Source organism: Lepidochelys kempii, chromosome 16 (genome assembly GCF_965140265.1).
Source record: "Lepidochelys kempii isolate rLepKem1 chromosome 16, rLepKem1.hap2, whole genome shotgun sequence".
NCBI classification, from domain to species: Eukaryota; Metazoa; Chordata; order Testudines; family Cheloniidae; genus Lepidochelys; species Lepidochelys kempii.
The window spans coordinates 21,937,143-21,956,576 of NC_133271.1; the positions used below are offsets into that span (position 1 = coordinate 21,937,143).

The 19,434-nt window shown below is 42.8% G+C and overlaps 1 protein-coding gene across 2 annotated transcripts in view; it reads left to right on the forward strand.

Moving 5' to 3' along the window:
• Nucleotides 1-19,434, forward strand: part of COL5A1 (collagen type V alpha 1 chain) — a 249,106-nt gene that overhangs the window by 199,481 nt on the left and 30,191 nt on the right. For both annotated transcript variants that reach the window (XM_073313982.1, XM_073313983.1), the window contains exons 37-50: nucleotides 184-237; nucleotides 4,644-4,697; nucleotides 7,286-7,393; nucleotides 8,492-8,581; nucleotides 8,707-8,760; nucleotides 10,326-10,433; nucleotides 14,017-14,124; nucleotides 14,790-14,843; nucleotides 16,300-16,353; nucleotides 16,517-16,624; nucleotides 16,724-16,777; nucleotides 16,880-16,987; nucleotides 17,886-17,939; nucleotides 18,648-18,755. In XM_073313982.1, the coding sequence (XP_073170083.1) occupies nucleotides 184-237; nucleotides 4,644-4,697; nucleotides 7,286-7,393; nucleotides 8,492-8,581; nucleotides 8,707-8,760; nucleotides 10,326-10,433; nucleotides 14,017-14,124; nucleotides 14,790-14,843; nucleotides 16,300-16,353; nucleotides 16,517-16,624; nucleotides 16,724-16,777; nucleotides 16,880-16,987; nucleotides 17,886-17,939; nucleotides 18,648-18,755 (1,116 nt within the window). The remainder of the gene's footprint in view (nucleotides 1-183; nucleotides 238-4,643; nucleotides 4,698-7,285; nucleotides 7,394-8,491; nucleotides 8,582-8,706; nucleotides 8,761-10,325; nucleotides 10,434-14,016; nucleotides 14,125-14,789; nucleotides 14,844-16,299; nucleotides 16,354-16,516; nucleotides 16,625-16,723; nucleotides 16,778-16,879; nucleotides 16,988-17,885; nucleotides 17,940-18,647; nucleotides 18,756-19,434) is intronic.

The following is a 19,434-nucleotide window of genomic DNA, read 5'->3' on the forward strand; positions in this document are numbered from 1 at the left end:
ACAAATGGGAGTTGAGGGTATTCGGCATTTTGGAGGACTGGGTCTAAACACATGAGCAGATCTGATTCCATCCGGCGGAGAGCGTTGGTACCACTATACACACACCAACCAGCATGGTACAATTTAACAGGGTACTATTGGAAACCTGTTCAAATTCCTTGTCATTCTTTTTTTCTTCTTTAGGGTCCACCAGGGAAGGATGGATTGCCCGGTCACCCCGGACAGAGAGGTGAAACTGTAAGTAGCTGGAAACCTTGGGTAGATCATTAGTCCTGAGTCTGTCTTGCTGGTTGGTTCATCTAAACCCTTCTGTGTAGCTGAGGAGATGTTGCCACATGTTTTATTCCAATGGTTTGTGTTTCTTCAACTACATGGGAAGATCTATGGGAATCAACATCTTTTTGAGCAGGACAGGTCAGTCTAATGATGATTTGCATGAAGACCACGCATTCTGCTTCTTTCTCTCTCTTTGTCCCTCCCCTCCCCCCCATCACCCTATGTCATTCATAGAGAAGACACCAGCAAACAGATACACTGAGAGCAATCCTTCAGCTCTTACACTTTTATATAACTTGCACTTAAATCAATGGGAAATTTGCATGTGTAAGAGCTGCAGGATCAGGTAAGTGGGTATTGACTTCTGATTAGGACATTTCAACTTCCACTCTAGAGTGGTAAAAATTTATTGAGGTCATCTTTGTATCAACAGAATAACACAAGTAAGAAATTATCATATTGTTGGCACTTGCTTTTATAGTATAGGAAAATGGAGAAAAAGATGCAAAGTCATACCAGTTGGTTTCCAGGCAGTCCCAATGGTCATACTCCCTCTGTAACTCCAGTGATCTACAATTCTGATCTTGCCTTTGCCACTTAAGAGGGGAAAGATAGTCTATTTCTATGGACAGCTCTTTGCTGGACTTTTATGGAAACTGTCCATGTTCTCTCTCTCTCATTACTTCCCAAATTTTAAAATGTCTGTGCTCTGATTACATTGTAAAGCTATTCCAGGTCTGTGATAGCAGAAGTTTTAATTTGAATGGGATTCATCCTTTACGTCAGAGGAAAATATTTAACACTACAGTTGCTTAGGTCAATGGTCAGTTTTCTAAGCGCTTTTATCTGTTCTCCCACCTAGAACGCTGAGAATAAATTCTGCTTTTCCTCCTTAGTACGTCACACTACCAGTATGAAGAACTATTGCACGGCAATAGGGAATTCCAGCACAGTTTTGGTGTATGCATATCTGGAGGAAGGCTAGTCGTGACCAAAATTATTGGCTGTTTTGTCTGCTCATTTTAATCAGGAAGGTGAAATCCTGGCATCGTTGAAATCAGTGGGAATTTGGGAACTCAATAAGAAGTCTATGTTTGCTGTACATGCCCGTGTATGCAGCACACTCCCATCTGCCAGCTTTAGCAGACTAATAGGAATGGCACCCCCACTGATGCTGCCCTTTATCTAAAGCAACTCAAGGGGACTCAAGACAAAGTTTTGCCCAAGCCCTCAAGATAACCATATGCTAAATGTGGCTTTGACTCAAGGAGTGGCTCCTGGCTGTCTAGTTCCCCTGCTGTGTATTCTCTCTCTTTATATGCATACTGCTTTATCAATTTTAAAGGATTTTATTGTGCAGATGTAAGCATTGTTTCTCACCAAAGGAGAATGATGAGGCATGAAGAAGGTATGACTATATGGCTCTGTTTTCTTTGTCCTTTGGGAAAGTTTGCATAAAGGATGTTCTGCAGCAAAAATGTATATTCTTCCAATGTAACTTTTTGGATGCAGAAATTCATATCTTTCTGTTTTGCCTCTTCTTGGTGCCTTTTTTCTGCTGGTGATGATCCAACTCATTTGCTACTGTTATAATTATGCTTTCGTCAACATTGCATGCTGCATGCTAGCTGATAGACGGCCGTGTGTTTGGTATTTCATTTACGGGGAAATAAAACCTCTCTACTGAGCTTTGCATTTTTCTTCACTGCCCGTCCTGGCAGATAAGCTTTAAAAAGACTTTGCATATTATGCATTTCCCCCCTGACTTGTCACAGAAACGTTTAATTAATTTGCCTGGCATTTGGATAAGCAGAGCAATGCAAATACTGTTCTGTGCAACGCTATACATTTATGTAAAGTCCTTAAGAGTGGCTTTGGAGTGACACAAATGGTACTTTAGATCACTAAAGCTATATTCTCAGATTAATTTAAAGGGGAACTGAAAGGTTTTGACCTGCTGAGGTTGGAAGGTGGCATTTAGTTTCCCTGACATCATCATTAATTCCAGGAGGGACACCTGAATTCAAGTAAGAGCTGCAGTCTTTACTCTGCTTGCGTCTGATGTCATCAGCTGTTGTAGGAAAAAAAACAGCCGAGCATCACACTCCAAGCTTGGCATGCAAATGAAGGAAGAAGTGGCTTTCAATTAACTTATTCAAAAACTTATTTATCTGTCGTTTTCTTCATCTTATTCTGCTGATGATTTGCCTATACTAGGCAATTACTTTCAGAAAAAAACGTTTCAATTCACCTTTGACTGGAACAAGCCCTTCAGGTTTAATGTTTAATTGTATACTCTGCTAGGGGATCAAACATACACGTCACGCAAGGACCAGTTTGCAGAAGTAACCTCCAATGTTGTGCCTGGAGTTGTACAAGCCAAAGACTTGCAGGCCCATTTTTATAACTCGTGCACCAGCTCTTGCTGCCATTCAATATATACTGTTACACTAACCTGGCAAGTACAGTGCTTGAATTCACAATACTTGAATTCTCAGTATTACTGCACTTGACCAAATCCATATTATTAAACTAATTCAGGTGACTTTTTTTCATTGTTGATTTGTTTCCTTATGCCATCATGAGAAAGGGGTGGGAAGTAGGAGGGGGCAAACAGAAAAGCAGATGAAATAATGGTTCCAAACTGGTAGCTGAGCTGGAGCATTCTATACCTGCATGCAAGAGATCCCAGTTCGGGTCCATATTCCACTTCCCTTTCAGCCCAGCATGCATTAGGGGTGCTGAAGCATCTTTGGATAATTGGTCATGATGTCAGGTTTAAAATTTGAGGTGTATAAAATGGGGAGAATCATGGGGATCCTTGCTCAAGCTTCAGGCAGGGACCTGGAGAAAACCCTTCTTCCACCTCAAAAAGAAAACCTGTAGAGATGGCTGAAATATTTTGCATTTTCCAAAATTTGCTGATTTTTATTTTTTGTGGGAAGTGCTCACCATTTTCCCATCAACTGCAACACACATTCTGTGGTCCTGCAAGCATCTAGAGTTGTGCTCAGTAGCTTTCTAGCATGTCAGAGTAGTGATGAGTTAAAACATATTTATCCATCTCTGTGGCAGAAGGAAGCTCCATCTAAGGCCCTTAAAAATAATGTGGGTTAATCACAAATATAGGTTACAGAATGAATGTCAGTAGTGCATCCTCTGAAGAATTACCGAGGTACCTTGTTACCTAGGAAATCTCGGAAACAGTCTTGATGGCTAAAGTACATGGAATGTAGTTGTTCCTTAAATAACAACTTAAATCATTTGCTCCTAGTGTGAATAACGTGCGTTGAGGTCAGTGGAGTTATTTGTATCATATACTCTGTCCTGTGTCAATAGAAGTTACTTGCACGCACATGCAACACATGGCAATGTAGATTAGGAGTTTTTTTAAGCATGCTTCAGAGCTGAGCTGTATTAATTTTGCTGAACAAGGGCCTTCAAAGTTTGTGAATTCAGTACTGCTCACCTGTAGAGCTCACAAGAGAGTAAGTGTCCAAGAATACCTCTGCATCAATGAAAGGAGAGAAGAATGTTTTCGCCATTTTTCAAGGGACTGCATTAAACAGCTTCAACTGGAAGCTGCCAAGATTTCCAAATATAATTTCAGAAAGACACAAAGAGAAATGTATTTATGGTTTGTTGGCAACAAATGTTGATTAAAAAAAAAAGCAAATAGTATTTGGAAACTCAAACACAACATCCTTGTGCTACCCCGTTAGAACCAGGAAGTGAAACTGACTGTAGGCAGAAAGCGAAAGGCAGCAGTCCAGTCTCAAAGCTGGGACTGAGCGAAGCACAAAACAGAAACCAACAGCATAAGGAATAGGAATAAAGGGAATTAGAATTTTAAAATTCCTTCAGCTTTAATAATCTCACGTGTTATTACTAAGACCGATAAAGATTTCTTTTTTAATATCTCCTCCAGGTTCACAAATTCTGGGGAAAGTGTTTTATATGTATAAAAGTGCTTACATATATATGTAAGGCCAGATCCTCAGATGGGGTAAATCAGCATAGTGCCATTGAAATAATAAAGCTCTGCTGATTTATGCCATCTGTGGGTCTGCCCTGTATATTATAAACAACTAGTTCCTTTACTGAGTGTTTCCTCTAGGAATCACAGCCATAGTTGAAAGGGTTTGATAATCTCTTTTTCTTGTTTTGCCCCTGTGAATAAATAGAAAGATATTTCCCATCTCCTGTTTGATTTCCTCCTTTTAGTGTCTTTTGGGATTTCCATTCTTTTGTAGTTGATAGTAAGTTTTACCAGAGCATGCTGAGCTTGATACTCTCAAGTAGCATGCTGAGATTCTTGTATTACTATGTCTTGTGGCTAATTATGATTCATTTTTCTTTTAAAACAGGGTTTCCAAGGCAAGACAGGTCCTCCAGGCCCTCCAGGTGTTGTTGGCCCGCAGGTAAGAAATGAACGCAGCATTCACAGCGGTCCTGCCCTGCTCACACCTGTTGACAAACCACATCAGATTATAGACACTCTTGTTTATCTTAGCTAATAGGACGATGAATAGAATATACAGACCAGGGGCTGGGATTTTCAAAGGGGTGCTATGGAACAGCAATAGGTATTTGGCATCCTTATGTTCCTGGTCAGACATGGTTGTGAACACCCAAACCTCTCTTTTTTTCCATTGTGTGTGAAATTTAACTCTGAAATTTTCACTCACCAGCCCAATCAGTCAAGGCATTAGGTATCTCTCAGAATAGAGCTTTTAGGAAAAACTTCCCTCGAAGTCCTGGAAAGTCGTCATGCTCTCATTCTGCTCAGTGACATGACCAGATTTGCATCTGTATAAATGAGAGTAAAGGTCCCAGCTCTGATCTCCCTATCGCAGGTGTAAATCAGGTAATGCCAATGAAATTAGTGGAATTACACTGGTTTAAAAATTGGTGTAAGATCACAATCAGGCCCGAAATTGGCCCATTTCTCATCCTGCCTCTGGTTATAATAGACACTTGTATAGAACCGTATTGTAAGATTTTAAGTAACAAAGCTTTAAAAGCAATATTGAATGGCTACACAAAATATGGCCACGTTGGTACGTTTCATGGCAATGCAACATTTCTGTTCAATGTCATCATAAGGAAATGCATCACTATTTAATGTATTCTTAAAACACTGCCCAAGTCTGCAAAACCCTTTCAGCCCTAGTGAAGTCAGTATGGCTACCTACTTGAATAAGTGTGTGCCGGATCAGTTTCTATAATATCATTTGTATTGTTAAGGTTTTAGAATGAATGGGGACTGATTATATACAAATTCTCCTTGCTTTGATTACATGGGAAAGTATTCACTGTTTAATTACACAGTAATTAACATGTCCTCTCAGATAAATGGCAAAGTTCAGTATTAAAGGGCAAGTATATGATTATCTCCATCTTCTAAAACATAAAGCAGATTGCGTGGCAATTGCACTTGGATCTATTAAGTAGAATTAGTGTAATATGCAGGACTGTGACATCACTGTTTATCATTCAACCTACAGTAAGTGTCACCCTGCAATTTATCAAGACACACAGAATCCCCTTACAATTACAATTCAAAGTAAATACATGATTCTATGTGAATCATATGTTATCAAATACCATAATTAAATGATTAATTACCACCAAGTAACATTTTTCTTCATATCAGAATCTACTTTACGACAGAAATTGCAGGATAATTACTGTGTTGTGTTCTAGTCTATATCGGTTGTTCATTCCATGCTCATTACCATTAGACCCCATGTATAGTACTTAGGTGATCAATAATTGTCTTATGTAGTCATAAAGTTAATCAATTATTTATGCCCAGTACAAGAAAGACATGGCAGGGTTATCGTGCACTTTGGAAACTTTCCAATAAAACCTTAAGCATAATAATAATGTTGCACATTTATACAGCTACTTTCATTCTGAAGTGACCTAGTGTTGCACATTTATACAGCTACTTTCATTTCACACCTAACAAATGGATATACAAACTGCATAGAGATGCAGTTTTATCCAGCACTGGAATGAAGTCCCTTCCGAAGTAAAACTAAGTGTCTTATTAACGGTGCACAGTGACACTGTTAGGACAATGACGTGAAGAAAATGCTGTATCCAGCTGAAACGTCAAGGAGAATTTAGATAGAACGAAATTGCCTTATTTGCATAACAATGCAAAACAAGTATGTAACTGAAAATAAGACAAATGATAGCTGTCCGTTGTGGTCAATAAAAATACTACAACTGAGCAAAACCAAGTAGGAGCTATAGGAGCCTTCCTGCTGTTTGATTTCTAATGTTGGTGCTTGAGTAATAAGATGATGATCTGGTGTGGCCCCTCTGACCTAGTTTAGGTGATCCCTAAGAGGAATGCTCCATGCATTTGATATGATGGTTTTCAGTTTTGGGTGGTAAAAGTGGCCTGAATGAATATGGTGACCTTTCAGTGCGCTTGTTGTTTCAGTGTTATAGGCCCAGGTAATGGAAATGCTGCCTTAGTGAATTAAAAGTGGCAGCTGTGGTGGGAGAACAAAAGACGCGCACAACGAACGACATGCTTCATCTGATTGTGTTTATTGAAGAACTCCAAGGAAATTAGCTTTTCATTCACATTGCCTTCCCAAAGACTGCACTAGCATCCCCCTAAAACATCGCTGGCGGAAGAAAAGGAGAGTCTGAAATGGGGTCCACATTTTTACAGAGATAAGCCGTGCTTGGGCACTGGCATCTGCAGCTTTTCAGTCATCAGTGAGGGTTGCCAGATTTAACTGGGGCCGTCCTAAAAGTCACTGGAGTTGCTGGAGACTTCCCTCACTCACAGTGCCAGTGAGCTTGACAGAATGTCGGTCCTAGCACCTCTGGGGGTGGGTATTAGCAGGTAGGCAGGAAAGGGCTGCCCATTAAAGGGGGTGGATGGCTACAGCTGTGAATGGCATTCACTGATGGACAGATTTTTCTCGCTCTTTGTCTCTTGAGTATTGAACTCTTCGCTCTGTATCTTTTGGTCTTCTCTTAGGGTCCTACTGGAGAGACGGGTCCAATGGGTGAGCGTGGGCATCCAGGTCCACCGGGTCCACCAGGTGAGCAAGGTCTACCTGGCCTGGCTGGAAAGGAAGGAACCAAGGTACATTGTTGGTACATTTGATCTGACTTCATATTTCATTCAGAGCTCAGGTATGCATTGGAGCATGATGTTCAGGCAACAGGGATGGAGGAGAGGACCAGACCTGGTTAGAATCAGGCTCATTCATTCTGTCTGAGTAATAAGTGACCCCTGGGGGGTCTGACTGGATAACACTGAGAGGTTAATTTTCAGAAGTACTGGCTTCTTTTTTTCAGGTATGATTTGTATCTGCCATTGTGCTGGGCATGCAAGTCTAAACACATACATCTCTAGCGACCTGGCTGCAGGTGCAGACTAGGTCATGAGAGCTGAAAGGGCTGAGATTTGCATTACAATGCTCTTTGGCATGAGCTGATCTGAGAACATCCCTGATTGTGAGCAAACCATATCGGGTTACATTTCTATTTGTATGAAGTTGGGATGGGCCCAAGCCAGAAACCCCAAACTGTACCACCTGTCCGCCACCTCCAAATTTTGGAGTGGCTGGACATGAACCTGGATCAGAATTCACTATGAACACCTCTCTTGAGAATGAGCTGAACCAGAATGAGGGACCTGAACATGCCCTGAACTTTAGGAGCACAGACCTTCAAAATACAGATTCCACATCCAAACCTGGATCTGAACTCTGCAGCGCCATCCCTGTCCGTGGCTTCTGTAGACAATTAGTAGGTGTTTCAGCTATTCATGTTTAACAAGAGGACAGTATGACATGCTGCTGATCGGTTGATCCTGGAGTCAGGAAGAATGTAGATAGATCCTAGGCTGGACGAATGAAGAGATCAGATTCAGAACAGAAGCTTAGTGTTCCAGATCCTAACAAGAGTTTGTATACCATTACATCTTGGCCAAAGAAGCCAGGCTCTTACTGATTCTTACTGGGGGGAGGAGGGATAGCTCAGTGGTTTGAGCATTGGCCTGCTAAACCCAAGGTTGTGAGTTCAATCCTTGAGGGGACCTTTTAGGGATCTGGGGCAAAAATTGGGGATTGGTCCTGCTTTGAGCAGGGGGTTGGACTAGATGACCTCCAGAGGTCCCTTCCAACCCTGAGATTCTATGATTCCAAAGATTCTAAACTATTAACCTTTCCCGTTACAGGGTGACCCGGGACCTGCTGGCCTTCCAGGAAAAGATGGCCCTCCTGGCTTAAGAGGCTTCCCTGGTGAAAGAGGTCTCCCTGGCCCAGTTGTAAGTAAAAGCTCCTCTTGTCCTTCCCACTGGAGTGATGCAATAGATAGTGTTATGTGATGCAATATACAGTACATCATATTTTCCAATGAATGATGCTGTTTCTTCTCTCTTTTTGGTTGCAGGGAGCTCTTGGGCTGAAAGGCAATGAAGGTCCCCCTGGTCCACCAGGCCCAGCAGTAAGTATTGTCTCTCTGTCATTTATCGGCACTACCTAACACATTACAGGCCTAATAAGTAACTACTGAGGCCTAATCGCTGTTCACAGGCAGTTACCCGTTTTCCCTTTTGGTGTTAACTAATCAATATTTGGGTGTCCCTTTATTTTACGAGACACATGTATGATAACTTGGTCACTGCCCTATAACTCTGTTGACCATACATGGTGTGCTGAGGGGATGAGATGGCTCAGGGCATTGGCAACATGGAGACTGAGCCTTTAGTTCTTCTTCAAGTGCTTGCTCACGTCCATTCCACATTAGATGTGTGTGCTCACCACATGCACCGGTGCCGGAAGTTTTTCTGTCAGCAGTATCCATAGGGGAGCGGCTCTGGCACCCTCTGGAGTGGCGCCCGCCTGGCGTGGTAGAAGGGCACCGCTTGCTCTCCCCACCCTCAGTTCCTTCTTGCCCCAGTGATGGTTCACAGGATGTTCGCTGCTCTTACTAACGTTGCTTCGGCTTCGTTCGTACGAACTAGAGTTCTTGTAAAGTTAGTGTACATAGTTAGTAGTTGAGTTCGTTAGCCCTTAGCAGTAGTTAGAGTTTAGTTAGTTCTGTCGGAGACCTAACCAGGGAATAGGGCATGCCCCAGTCCCCAGGCTTTAAGCCCTGCGATCGCTGCGAACAGCCCATGCCCATGAGCGATCCACATAGCAGCTATCTCAGGTGCCTTGGTGAAGGGCACATAAGTGATAAGTGTCGAATCTGCAAGTCCTTTAAACCTAGGACCAAGAAAGAGAGCGAGATGAGACTCAAAGCGCTCCTGATGGAGTCCAGCCCCGGAGCAGAGGTCCAACTCGGCACACAGCACCCTGGCATTGGTGCGTGGTGCCCCGCCGGCAACAAGCTGGCACCGATCCCAATCCAAGCCCCCAGCAAGAATTCGAAGAAGGCTGGTAGGGGACAGTCCCCTACTCCCTGCAAGGGGAAGGACAGGGCTGGGGGCAAGCTAAGACCTGCGCCGGTTGGCTCATCTCTGCCGTCAGGAAGTCAGGCCTCGGCTCATGTCGAGCGATGCAGCCCAACCCCGTTCCTTGCCTGGAAGCTTGGACACAGAGGCAGGCCTTCTCAGTGTTGCCAGTGTAGACTAGCCCTTAGTCACCAGCTTGAAGCCCACCCAGGTTTTGGCCCATTGAAAGCTATCCCAGTTGAGATTCCCTATTCAGCGCAGCCCTTCCAGAAGAGAATATTCATCATTAAACCCTTATTGCTCTGCTACATTAGCAGTAAAATGGCTTGCGCGCTTGTTCCAAGCTCTGATAATGTTTACCCAGCAACTGAGCTCCGGTGCCATCCAGAGAAGAACCCAGCCATTCCAGTGCTGTTAATTAAAATTAAAATAGGCAGGATCCCTCAAACTTATAGTGCAGGATCATTGCATGGCAGTTGCACCATCACACTCGCTCTTTTACCCGCTGAGTTTTGCACTTAATACATTTTCTACATCCTAATTTTTCTCCCTCTGTTATTTTTAATACATGTGATGCCTAATGACTGTTTCCGTTCTCCTCCCCTGCCAACAGGGGTCTCCTGGTGAGAGAGGTCCAGCTGGGTCAGCTGGCCCAATTGGTTTACCAGGAAGACCCGGACCCCAAGGACCTCCAGGACCTGCTGGTGAAAAGGGTGCCCCAGTAAGTATGGTATCCAAGTTCAAGTGGGTGAATATGCCTCAGTGTGTGTGTGTGTCTCTGTGCCCATGCGCCCCTGTGAAAACTCCATGGCAGGCACAGTTGGGACAAATTCTCTGATTCTCTGTTTTTCATGTCTTCTATGAGCCACTTATCCCCTCTACTAAAACCCCAGGCACATTTAGCTTTCCTGAAGGCAGCAAACATGTTTCAATCTGTAGCAGTTATAGAAAAGAAAATCGAACCAACCTATTCAACTGCTTCCCAACTCTGTACCAAGGAAGGATTTCTCTAAGGTTGTATTCTGGGAGAGTTAGTAGGTGCTAACTGGTTCTCTTGCTATTTTCTCAAAACTGGTGCAAGCAGGAGGGTAGGCCTGTGTATAGTAAATCCTGGATGACTCAGTGCTAGATGAAAGTCAAGTTGTTTTCTGTTGTCCGCAGCCTTGCCAGCTTTTCAAATCGAAATCCTGCTGCGTGGGTGGTGGCAGATTTTGCCATTGTAAGCCCAGGCACTGGAACTGTGCTGTGCGTGAGACTAAACAAGTGAGGCAAGCACAGGCAGAAAAGAAAGGCAGACGCATTCCCCTCAGAGCAAGTTGCTTTAGGGAACCATCTTTAATGATTGTTTTCATTCAACGGGAGATGTAGGGCTCTGTTGAAGTTGATGGGAGTTTTGTCATTGACTTCTAGGAGAACAAAGCTATGCCAGCAGTGACTGCTTTTGAAAATCTCACCTGTACTGTAGTGGAACTATTGTCTGTCTCTCCACTTTTCTTAACCGTGTTAGACTGATGCCACAGGTGAGCCCTGCAGTAGGAATGTGATCTTGCAACGCCTTGTTGAATGTCTGTTCTACAATGTGTGTAAGGTCCAAAGGTCAGAAATGGCTTCAGGCAGAGAGACAGGGTGTGTAGATTCTATTCTCAAACCAGGTGGTGGAGGTTGAAATGACAGGGCATCACTCCTCTTGGTGAAAACCACTCTTAGGATGCTCTCCCAGGCAGTTCATTTCACCCTCAGCATTACACATGAGAACCAAACCACGGCATCTTTAATGTAGATGTTTTCTTCTCTTCCTTTTCCCATGTGTCTTTGCATTTCCTCCTTTTTTAAGACGTGCAAAAAAATCTTCTATTAAAGTCTGAACCTTAAGAAAGAGGAAAATAATTGTTGCAATCTACAAAATAGTACAGGGCTGACGGTGTGTGTTTGGATAAATACTGACCTGAATGTGGGCTAATGTATCTTAAACAAAAATGTATATAACTGAATAAGTCACCTTACAATAGTGGTGTTGTAGATAGAACGTAAGAATGGTAATACTGGGTCAGACCAATGGTCCATCTAGCCCAGTATCCTGTCTTCCGACAGTGGCCAATGCCGGGTGCCCCAGAGGGTATGAACGGAACAGGTAATCATCAAGTGATCCATCCCCTGTTGTCCAGTCCCAGCTTCTGGCAATCAGAGGCTAGGGACACCTAGAGCATGGGGTTGCATTCCTGACTATCTTGGCTAATAGCCATTGTTGGGCCTATGCACCATGAACATATCTAGGTAAGCAATGAAAGTAGCAACAGCTGGTTTCGTTACGAAAAGAGTGGCCAAGAATGGTCTAAAAATCCTTAGCCCTACTGTCTTGCAGCCCGGATCTTCCTCCTTCCATCTGTTTTATACATACAGTGGTCATCCTCAACTGCCCTATGGTGCCCTGAGAGCCAGAGCCTGCATACCGTTGTGCTGCCCAGAATGTGTCTCCATATGGGGGCTGAGGATTTGGATGCCTGCAGCAGTGAGTTGATGCTGCTTGGTGCTAACACTTCACCAAGCTAAACCATGCTTGGACAACTGTCTGCTACTTCCATATAGCATGTTCACTGCAAAACTATGCTAAAGCTAGTCCAGAAGAACCAACTGGGATTATCATTTTCGTCGTTGAAAGGACAATGCCTCCTTGCACCATAGGGACTACTAAAATGCATTTCTGAAAGGAATAACTATCCTCTTCCAGATATCCCGGCAATAGTTCTTCCACTGTTCCTGCCTGAAAAGCTTAGTCCATATGTATGTGAAGTGGGATCCCAAATCCAGTTGGGGTCTTTGGGTGCTGCTGCATTATAAACATATGAAATCATAGTAATGGTGGTTTGTTTAAAACAGTCCACTTTGATGTCAAATGTTGAGTTGTGATTCAAAAATTGCACTTTTTCTATGGAGTGAGGAGGGAGAAACGTTCAGGAATAGCTATCTGCTTGGATCCTACGCTACAGCATTGGGCCTCAGTATAAGAATCTACCTGATAGATGGGTGGGAAAGTAGATACATAGATAGAGACCTGAAGTGGACTCTGGCTGTGCTCCTGCAATATATTACTTTGTGCATCCACAGGCCTGAGAAAACCAACAGCTCTTTCATTCTGTAGGAATATGTCGTATCATTCCATGTGAGAACTGGATAGTGTGTAGTTCATTATTTAAGGTTTCAGAGTCTGTATTTGCAAAAAGAAAAGGAGGACTTGTGGCACCTTAGAGACTAACCAATTTATTTGAGCATAAGCTTTCGTGAGCTACAGCTCATAGGCTATTTGCCTATCTCATGCCACGCCTAAGCTGCTGTGAGGATGTATATCACTGACTGTTTGCTTTTGAATCATGCTCATCACAGTCAGCCTCACGTCCAGGGAAATGGCCAAATGCTAGCCTCAAAGATTTCAGACAGAAGTAGGACATTTGTGTTGATTTATTTGTGTTATTCAAGGTGATCTTTTCCCCACTAATTCCTGCATTTGATGGTTTATTGAAAGTTTTAGCAGCTAGACCTGCAGCAAGCATTTCCTCTTGAAACGGCTTTATGAACATCTATGCTGCAAAGCATATGTATAACGTGTTATTGGAGAGATGAATATGCAATTTATCTGGCATCTAATCATTTATAGCAGGATTCAAACACAATTAAATTTTGTGCTAGGGACGTGGAGAACATCAGCTCTTCAGCTCATATAAACAAAAGTGAATTCAATTGATGACTCCCTCTGAAGGATACAAAAAAGTAAATATTTAAGCAAGAAGCCAGCACTGGTTGCCCTATTCACTTAAAGTATTTTTCCATAGTTCACCAAACACATAGGTCAATGGCTCTGGTACTGAAGAAAGAAGGAACTCTGTCTATTCCATATGTAGAATTAGCATTTACTCTTCATTAATTAGAGTGGGAGTTGGTATCAATAAGATTTGGCTCTTGGAAATGACAAATGGTTGAAGAAGTTTTGTTCATCACTCAGAGAAAGAGACGGGATAGAAAAGTCAAGATAAAATGTTATGATACCATTAAAGTAGCAAAATCTTTGTATTCACAGTCAGATACACTTTTTCCTTTCTTTATCTTTTGAGATGGAAATTATGGCTAGCTTACAACCATGAGCCTTATCGACCTATAAAATGTCTGCCAGATACTGGTTCTATTATATACATGCAAACACAAGGAAAGGTTACTGTCAGATGATAAGCAGTGAAGTTAATGGGATTTTATGCTTGAATTAGAGGATGGAAGAGAGTCTTGTTTAACATGCCTGTTCATGGTACCTCCAGGGTGAGAAAGGCCCGCAAGGCCCAGCTGGTCGTGATGGTATTCAGGGCCCAGTTGGACTCCCCGGCCCAGCAGGTCCCGTTGGCCCCCCAGGAGAAGACGGGGATAAGGTGAGAAAAATCTCCTCTTAAGTACAGTTCTACTCCAAGAAGCACCCATGCAAAATAGCCCCTTCCCATTTGGCAGACCAGTTGCTTCTGTGTATTCGGACTCAGATCTGCTCCATTTAGTGACATAATTACATTTTTACTGCTTTTTACGTCGCGCTAGCCCTGCAGAGTCAGTATAGCTGAGACAGAATTGGCTGGATTCTATTCCTCATCAACAAAACTATGTACTAAGTTCCAGTCAGTTACCCTCCTATGAGCCTATTCTGTTGGCCTTGCTCCAGTTTGCTATCTTCTCCAAAATTAATTACATTTCCCCAACACCTACAATAAGCTCCTTTGGACAGCAGGATATTCAGAGATGGTTAGTACGGAAATATGCCTCTCGCTTTCGCTTTCTCCACCAACAAGCTTAGCATAATAAAATTTTTGTTATCTATCAGCAGCTGAGGAAAGATTTCAAAAAAGGTTTCAAAAAACTGATTGCACCCTGGGAGCCCGATCCTGCCTCCCTTCCCATAACTCCCCTGGGAAGTTCTACATGAGTTGGCTTCTCTAGGATCAGGCCTCAGACATGCCAGAATGTAGGGGGAAATGTCATCTGAGTATGTAGATACACAAGTAGTTACTGAGCTCTGGACATATCTGTACACATTTGTGTCCAACAGGGCGAGATTGGAGAACCAGGCCAGAAAGGAAGCAAGGGTGACAAAGGAGAACAGGTAAGCTGGAACTTTGTTATAAAAAAAGATGAGCCTTTTTGTATTTCGCAGTCCCTTTTGTCCTCCACGTGTCCTAGACAATGTCTTTGGCAGCAGCTAGTCTGATGGGACCTCTGCAAGATGGGGATTTTCCATTATTTGATGGAAATATAAAACTAAGTATTTAATTATAATTTCCTCTGGTATTTACCCCTTTTTTTACACATATTATAATGTGAGAAGGAAAAAGTAAAGGTTAAAAGATAGAGTGTATAAAACTGTAATTTTACCTAAATTAATGTATGGAACAGAGACTTGGCCAGCTACAAGAAAGGAAATCAGTGTGTTCTCCACCATGGAAATGAAGATGTTGAGGTGGTCAGATGATTGGACAATCCATGACAGGAAATGTAATGAGGTTGTAATGAGCCTAAAGTTGAGGGAGGCTAGGCTACGTTGCTATGGGCATATCCAGCAGAGATCTAAGAGCTTGCAATGATTGGGGATGAAAGATGACAATGGGGGAGATGAGAGCTCAGTACATGGACAGGATATCAGTGAATCTCAGAGAGACCTATCTGCACGACAGTTTGGCAAATGATCACGTGTTATGGAAGAAGGCTATAAAAGTCACCAACCCCAAATAAGGAAGTGGCAAGAAAGAAGAAGACTGGAATGTAAAAAGAAAAATACAATGGAGGGTCTTCCAGTGGAATACATTTAAATGGGCCTCGTATAATGCCCCCTTATTTTAACATTGCAGAAACAGCCCCATCATTACTACAGCAGGAGTAGCCCCTATAGCTGAAGTTGCATATTCATTTGGACCCCTCTTTTCAGTTGTTCATAGCATTCCAAGACTTTCCCCTATCAGTTAAAATTTCCAGGAGTGGAAAAGATGCTGCACGAGTAGTTAAGCTTGTAAAAAAAATTAGATGGCATTATTTTACATTATTGGAGAAATATCATACGATCATAGAGTTAAACCCATATGTAGCGCATATATACTGAGGGGCAGAGGTAAGACGCTGAGAGCAACCTTAGCTTTGGCATTTACTGTCCCTTGAGCATTTACCTCTGCTACCGTAATCTTCTAGTCATACAGTTTTCTGAGGTAGTGTTATAACTATTGGCCACATATTATATTACACAGTAATACATAACTTTGTTCCTCACTTTCCAGAAAGATTTCTGTCCCCTAATTGTTTTGCACTATATAGTAAAAGTTATGTTAGGGTGTGATTCTGTTCACACTCATCCTAGATTGCAGTCGTGTGATTCCATCCATTAGACATCAAACTAATGGATACTGGCGCATGTGAGAGCCCAGTTAGGCCCTTTCTCTTTTATTTGTTTTCAACACTTCAGAATTTTGGAGAGTTGATTCTTAGATTGTGCACATTTGTGTTCTCCATACCCGATGATTACTTTAGTCTGTATTGCTAACCATATGATTGAACATCTTTTTTCTAAACAGGGTCCACCGGGTCCTACTGGACCACAAGGTCCACTTGGTCAACCAGGTCCAGCTGTGAGTATTATTGCTATTATTAATAACTACCGTAATTATTGACCCAGCTTGCTCCCATTGAGAAAAGTGGGAGCTTTGCCATTGACTACAATGGAAGATGGGGATGAGGGCCCAGATATAACATGTATTTATAATTAAACAATGCTAATCTCTTTCCCTCTAGGGAGCTGATGGGGAGCCAGGTCCAAGAGGACAACAAGGCCTCTTTGGTCAGAAAGGTGATGAAGGTCCAAGAGGTTTCCCTGGTCCCCCAGGGCCAGTGGGCTTGCAGGTAATTTCCGATGACATGTGATATTTGGGGTTATAAGTCCCTATGTTGCTCTTACGATGTAACCCACTAAAAATATCCCATATAATCATATTTCCACAGGGTTTGCCTGGACCACCTGGTGAGAAGGGAGAAACAGGTGATGTTGGACAAATGGTAAGTGAGATCCAATTCCTCAGCAGTTTCATAATTAATATCAGCATCTGCTACCAAAGTTTTATTGTTTCACCAATTACTTATGCCTCTCCTTTCTTGTAGGGCCCACCAGGTCCCCCTGGGCCCAGGGGTCCATCCGGACCACCAGGAGCGGATGGTCCACAAGGTCCTCCGGGTGGAATAGGAAATCCTGGAGCTGTAGGAGAGAAGGTAAAGCATGCTGAGTCGGGCCTGATTCTACTTCCATTGAAATCAGTGGGAGCCTTGCCATGGACATCAATAGAAACATCCGATGAAGTGAGCTGTAGCTCACGAAAGCTTAGGCTCAAATAAATGTGTTAGTCTCTAAGGTGCCACAAGTCCTCCTTTTCTTTTTGTGGATACAGACTAGCACGGCTGCTACTCGGAAACAGGCCTGCAACTTGAGCTGTGGTACTCATGCTGCACAAGGGCCTTGTTAACCAGGAAGTTCTCCGTTAAGCTACCAGCAACTGTTTAAAATGGAGAGGGGACGTAGACAGTTCTGTCCATTGGTAATGAATATAGACCAGGTGTTCCAAACTTCTTCAAATCCAGCCCAGCTCGGTAGTGACTGAAAGTTTTACCATCTAAGGACTGTCCTGATTACAAAACAAATGTTGATGGGGGTCTCTCTAGTTCCTATTGGACAGGTGTCCAAGAACTGCCATCACAATGGGAACTAATTAACACTTTTGCTGGTGGTCTCATTAGAGAATCCAAGGATGTAATTGTCATGGAGATTGAAGTGTACTTTCAGATAACATTGTGCAGTCAGGGTTAAGACATATCATGACAGGGCGAAAATGCAGTCAATGATGGGTCCATACAGGCTGGCTAGGAGTATTAATTCTAAAGAACATTTTAACAAGAGCTGGTTGGAAATTTTTGACCAAAAACCCCACAAATGACCAGTTCCCCAGAATTTCCAGGAATTTACTTTCCCATTTACTGACCAGCTCTATCTTTTTCACTGCTGGACATGGGTGCCTGCTTTGAGTTGAAGAGGAACTTTCTACACACCCCACCATGGTGTGCTATCAGTAGCAATCTATAACCTTTTCATTTTCCCCCTTGCCCCAATCTATAGGGTGAACCTGGTGAATCTGGTGAGCCTGGTCTTCCTGGAGAGGGTGGTCCCCCGGTAAGTGGTACATTTATATGTATAGCATAGTTTTAACTGAAACTGAATAGGATTAGTGCCTTCAAGAGCAGTTGCAAGGCAGGGTAAACAATATGACGATCCCTCTCATTATGGTGAGTTTGGCCCCACATGTGTGAATTGCCTTGAAAGCTCAGCAGATCTCCTTTGTTTGCCAAAGCATGGCATTTTTGTTTTACAATGGACTTCTCAGGCAAGTGGTTAGACTTAGCAGAAATATTAAGAGAATCAGGACAATGGAATTCATTCTCCCCCGCCCCCGAGTGCTCCCTGAAAGTCTAAGGTTTTTCAGGCCTGTCTTTCCCCAGGCTTTGCCTTGAGGCGTTGGAAATTCAGGTTTTTGTAGAGTGCTGTGTGGAATAATGATCATTGATGGGTAAGGATGCAGAGACTGAACTCATCCTCCATTTTGGAAGGAAGGGTTGTGGACGGCAGTGGGCAGAAAGACTGTGATTGGCTGCAGCTTACAGCAGGCTGGCCTTACCATGCTATGGTACGTTTAACCAAAAAGAACAGTTGTGAAATAAAGCAGGCCTTAATAAGAACAACACAGGGGCCGTCTAATTATTCAGAACAGGTATTTATAATAAATAATGTCCAGGTGTTCTGAGAGGTGTAATTGAACATATAAAACAAATAAGTAAATACCAGGTTTTCTCTACCTAATGGAAAATCCTGTTTTCCCTGCAGGGTCCTAAAGGAGAAAGAGGTGAAAAGGGAGAAGCAGGCCCCTCCGGTGCTGCTGGTCCTCCTGGCCCTAAAGGTCCACCAGGTGATGATGGACCTAAAGGTAGCCCTGTAAGTAGCCCATCATATAGGAAGAGTGTTAAACGGAGCGTTCCTTTTTGAAAGCTGTGTTCCAAAGATGCTCAAGAAAGTTGAGATGGCTTAACAGTCAAGTGAACCATACTTCTAGTGGTGCCCAATTTCAAACCAATTCCATTGGGATTTTAAGGATAAATAGTCCTAGTTTATAGTATATTCAGATAATACTAGAATGATCAGTCCTTTTCTCACAGATGACTACCTCGAGCTCTATGTCCTGCTCACTTCTCATGTAAAATCCTATCGTAAGGTCTAAGTGGGGCGTAGGCTTTCTGCACAAGAGCACACTTTGCAGAACAGTATATGTGCGATTTAAAAGGCGAAGTAAGTTTTGTTTAGTAAATGACTGTATTTCCTCATTTGGGATTTGCACCTCTAGGGCCAGATCCTCAGCTAATGTAAATCATTCTAGCTCTATTGACATCAGTTGAGCGAACCAGTTTACACCAGCTGAGAATGGCATGGTGGTTTTCTTGCCTCTTGCTTTGATGCTCACTGGCTGAAGAACTATAGTATGTGATAAGCAAGGATGGCATGAAATACTAGAGGAGGTGGTGGAGTTATTAATATGTCTTAACAGATGGGTCTTAGGCTTCTACCAATAACGTGAGATTCCAATTGCCTGAACACCATTCTGGAAGTCATTTAACGT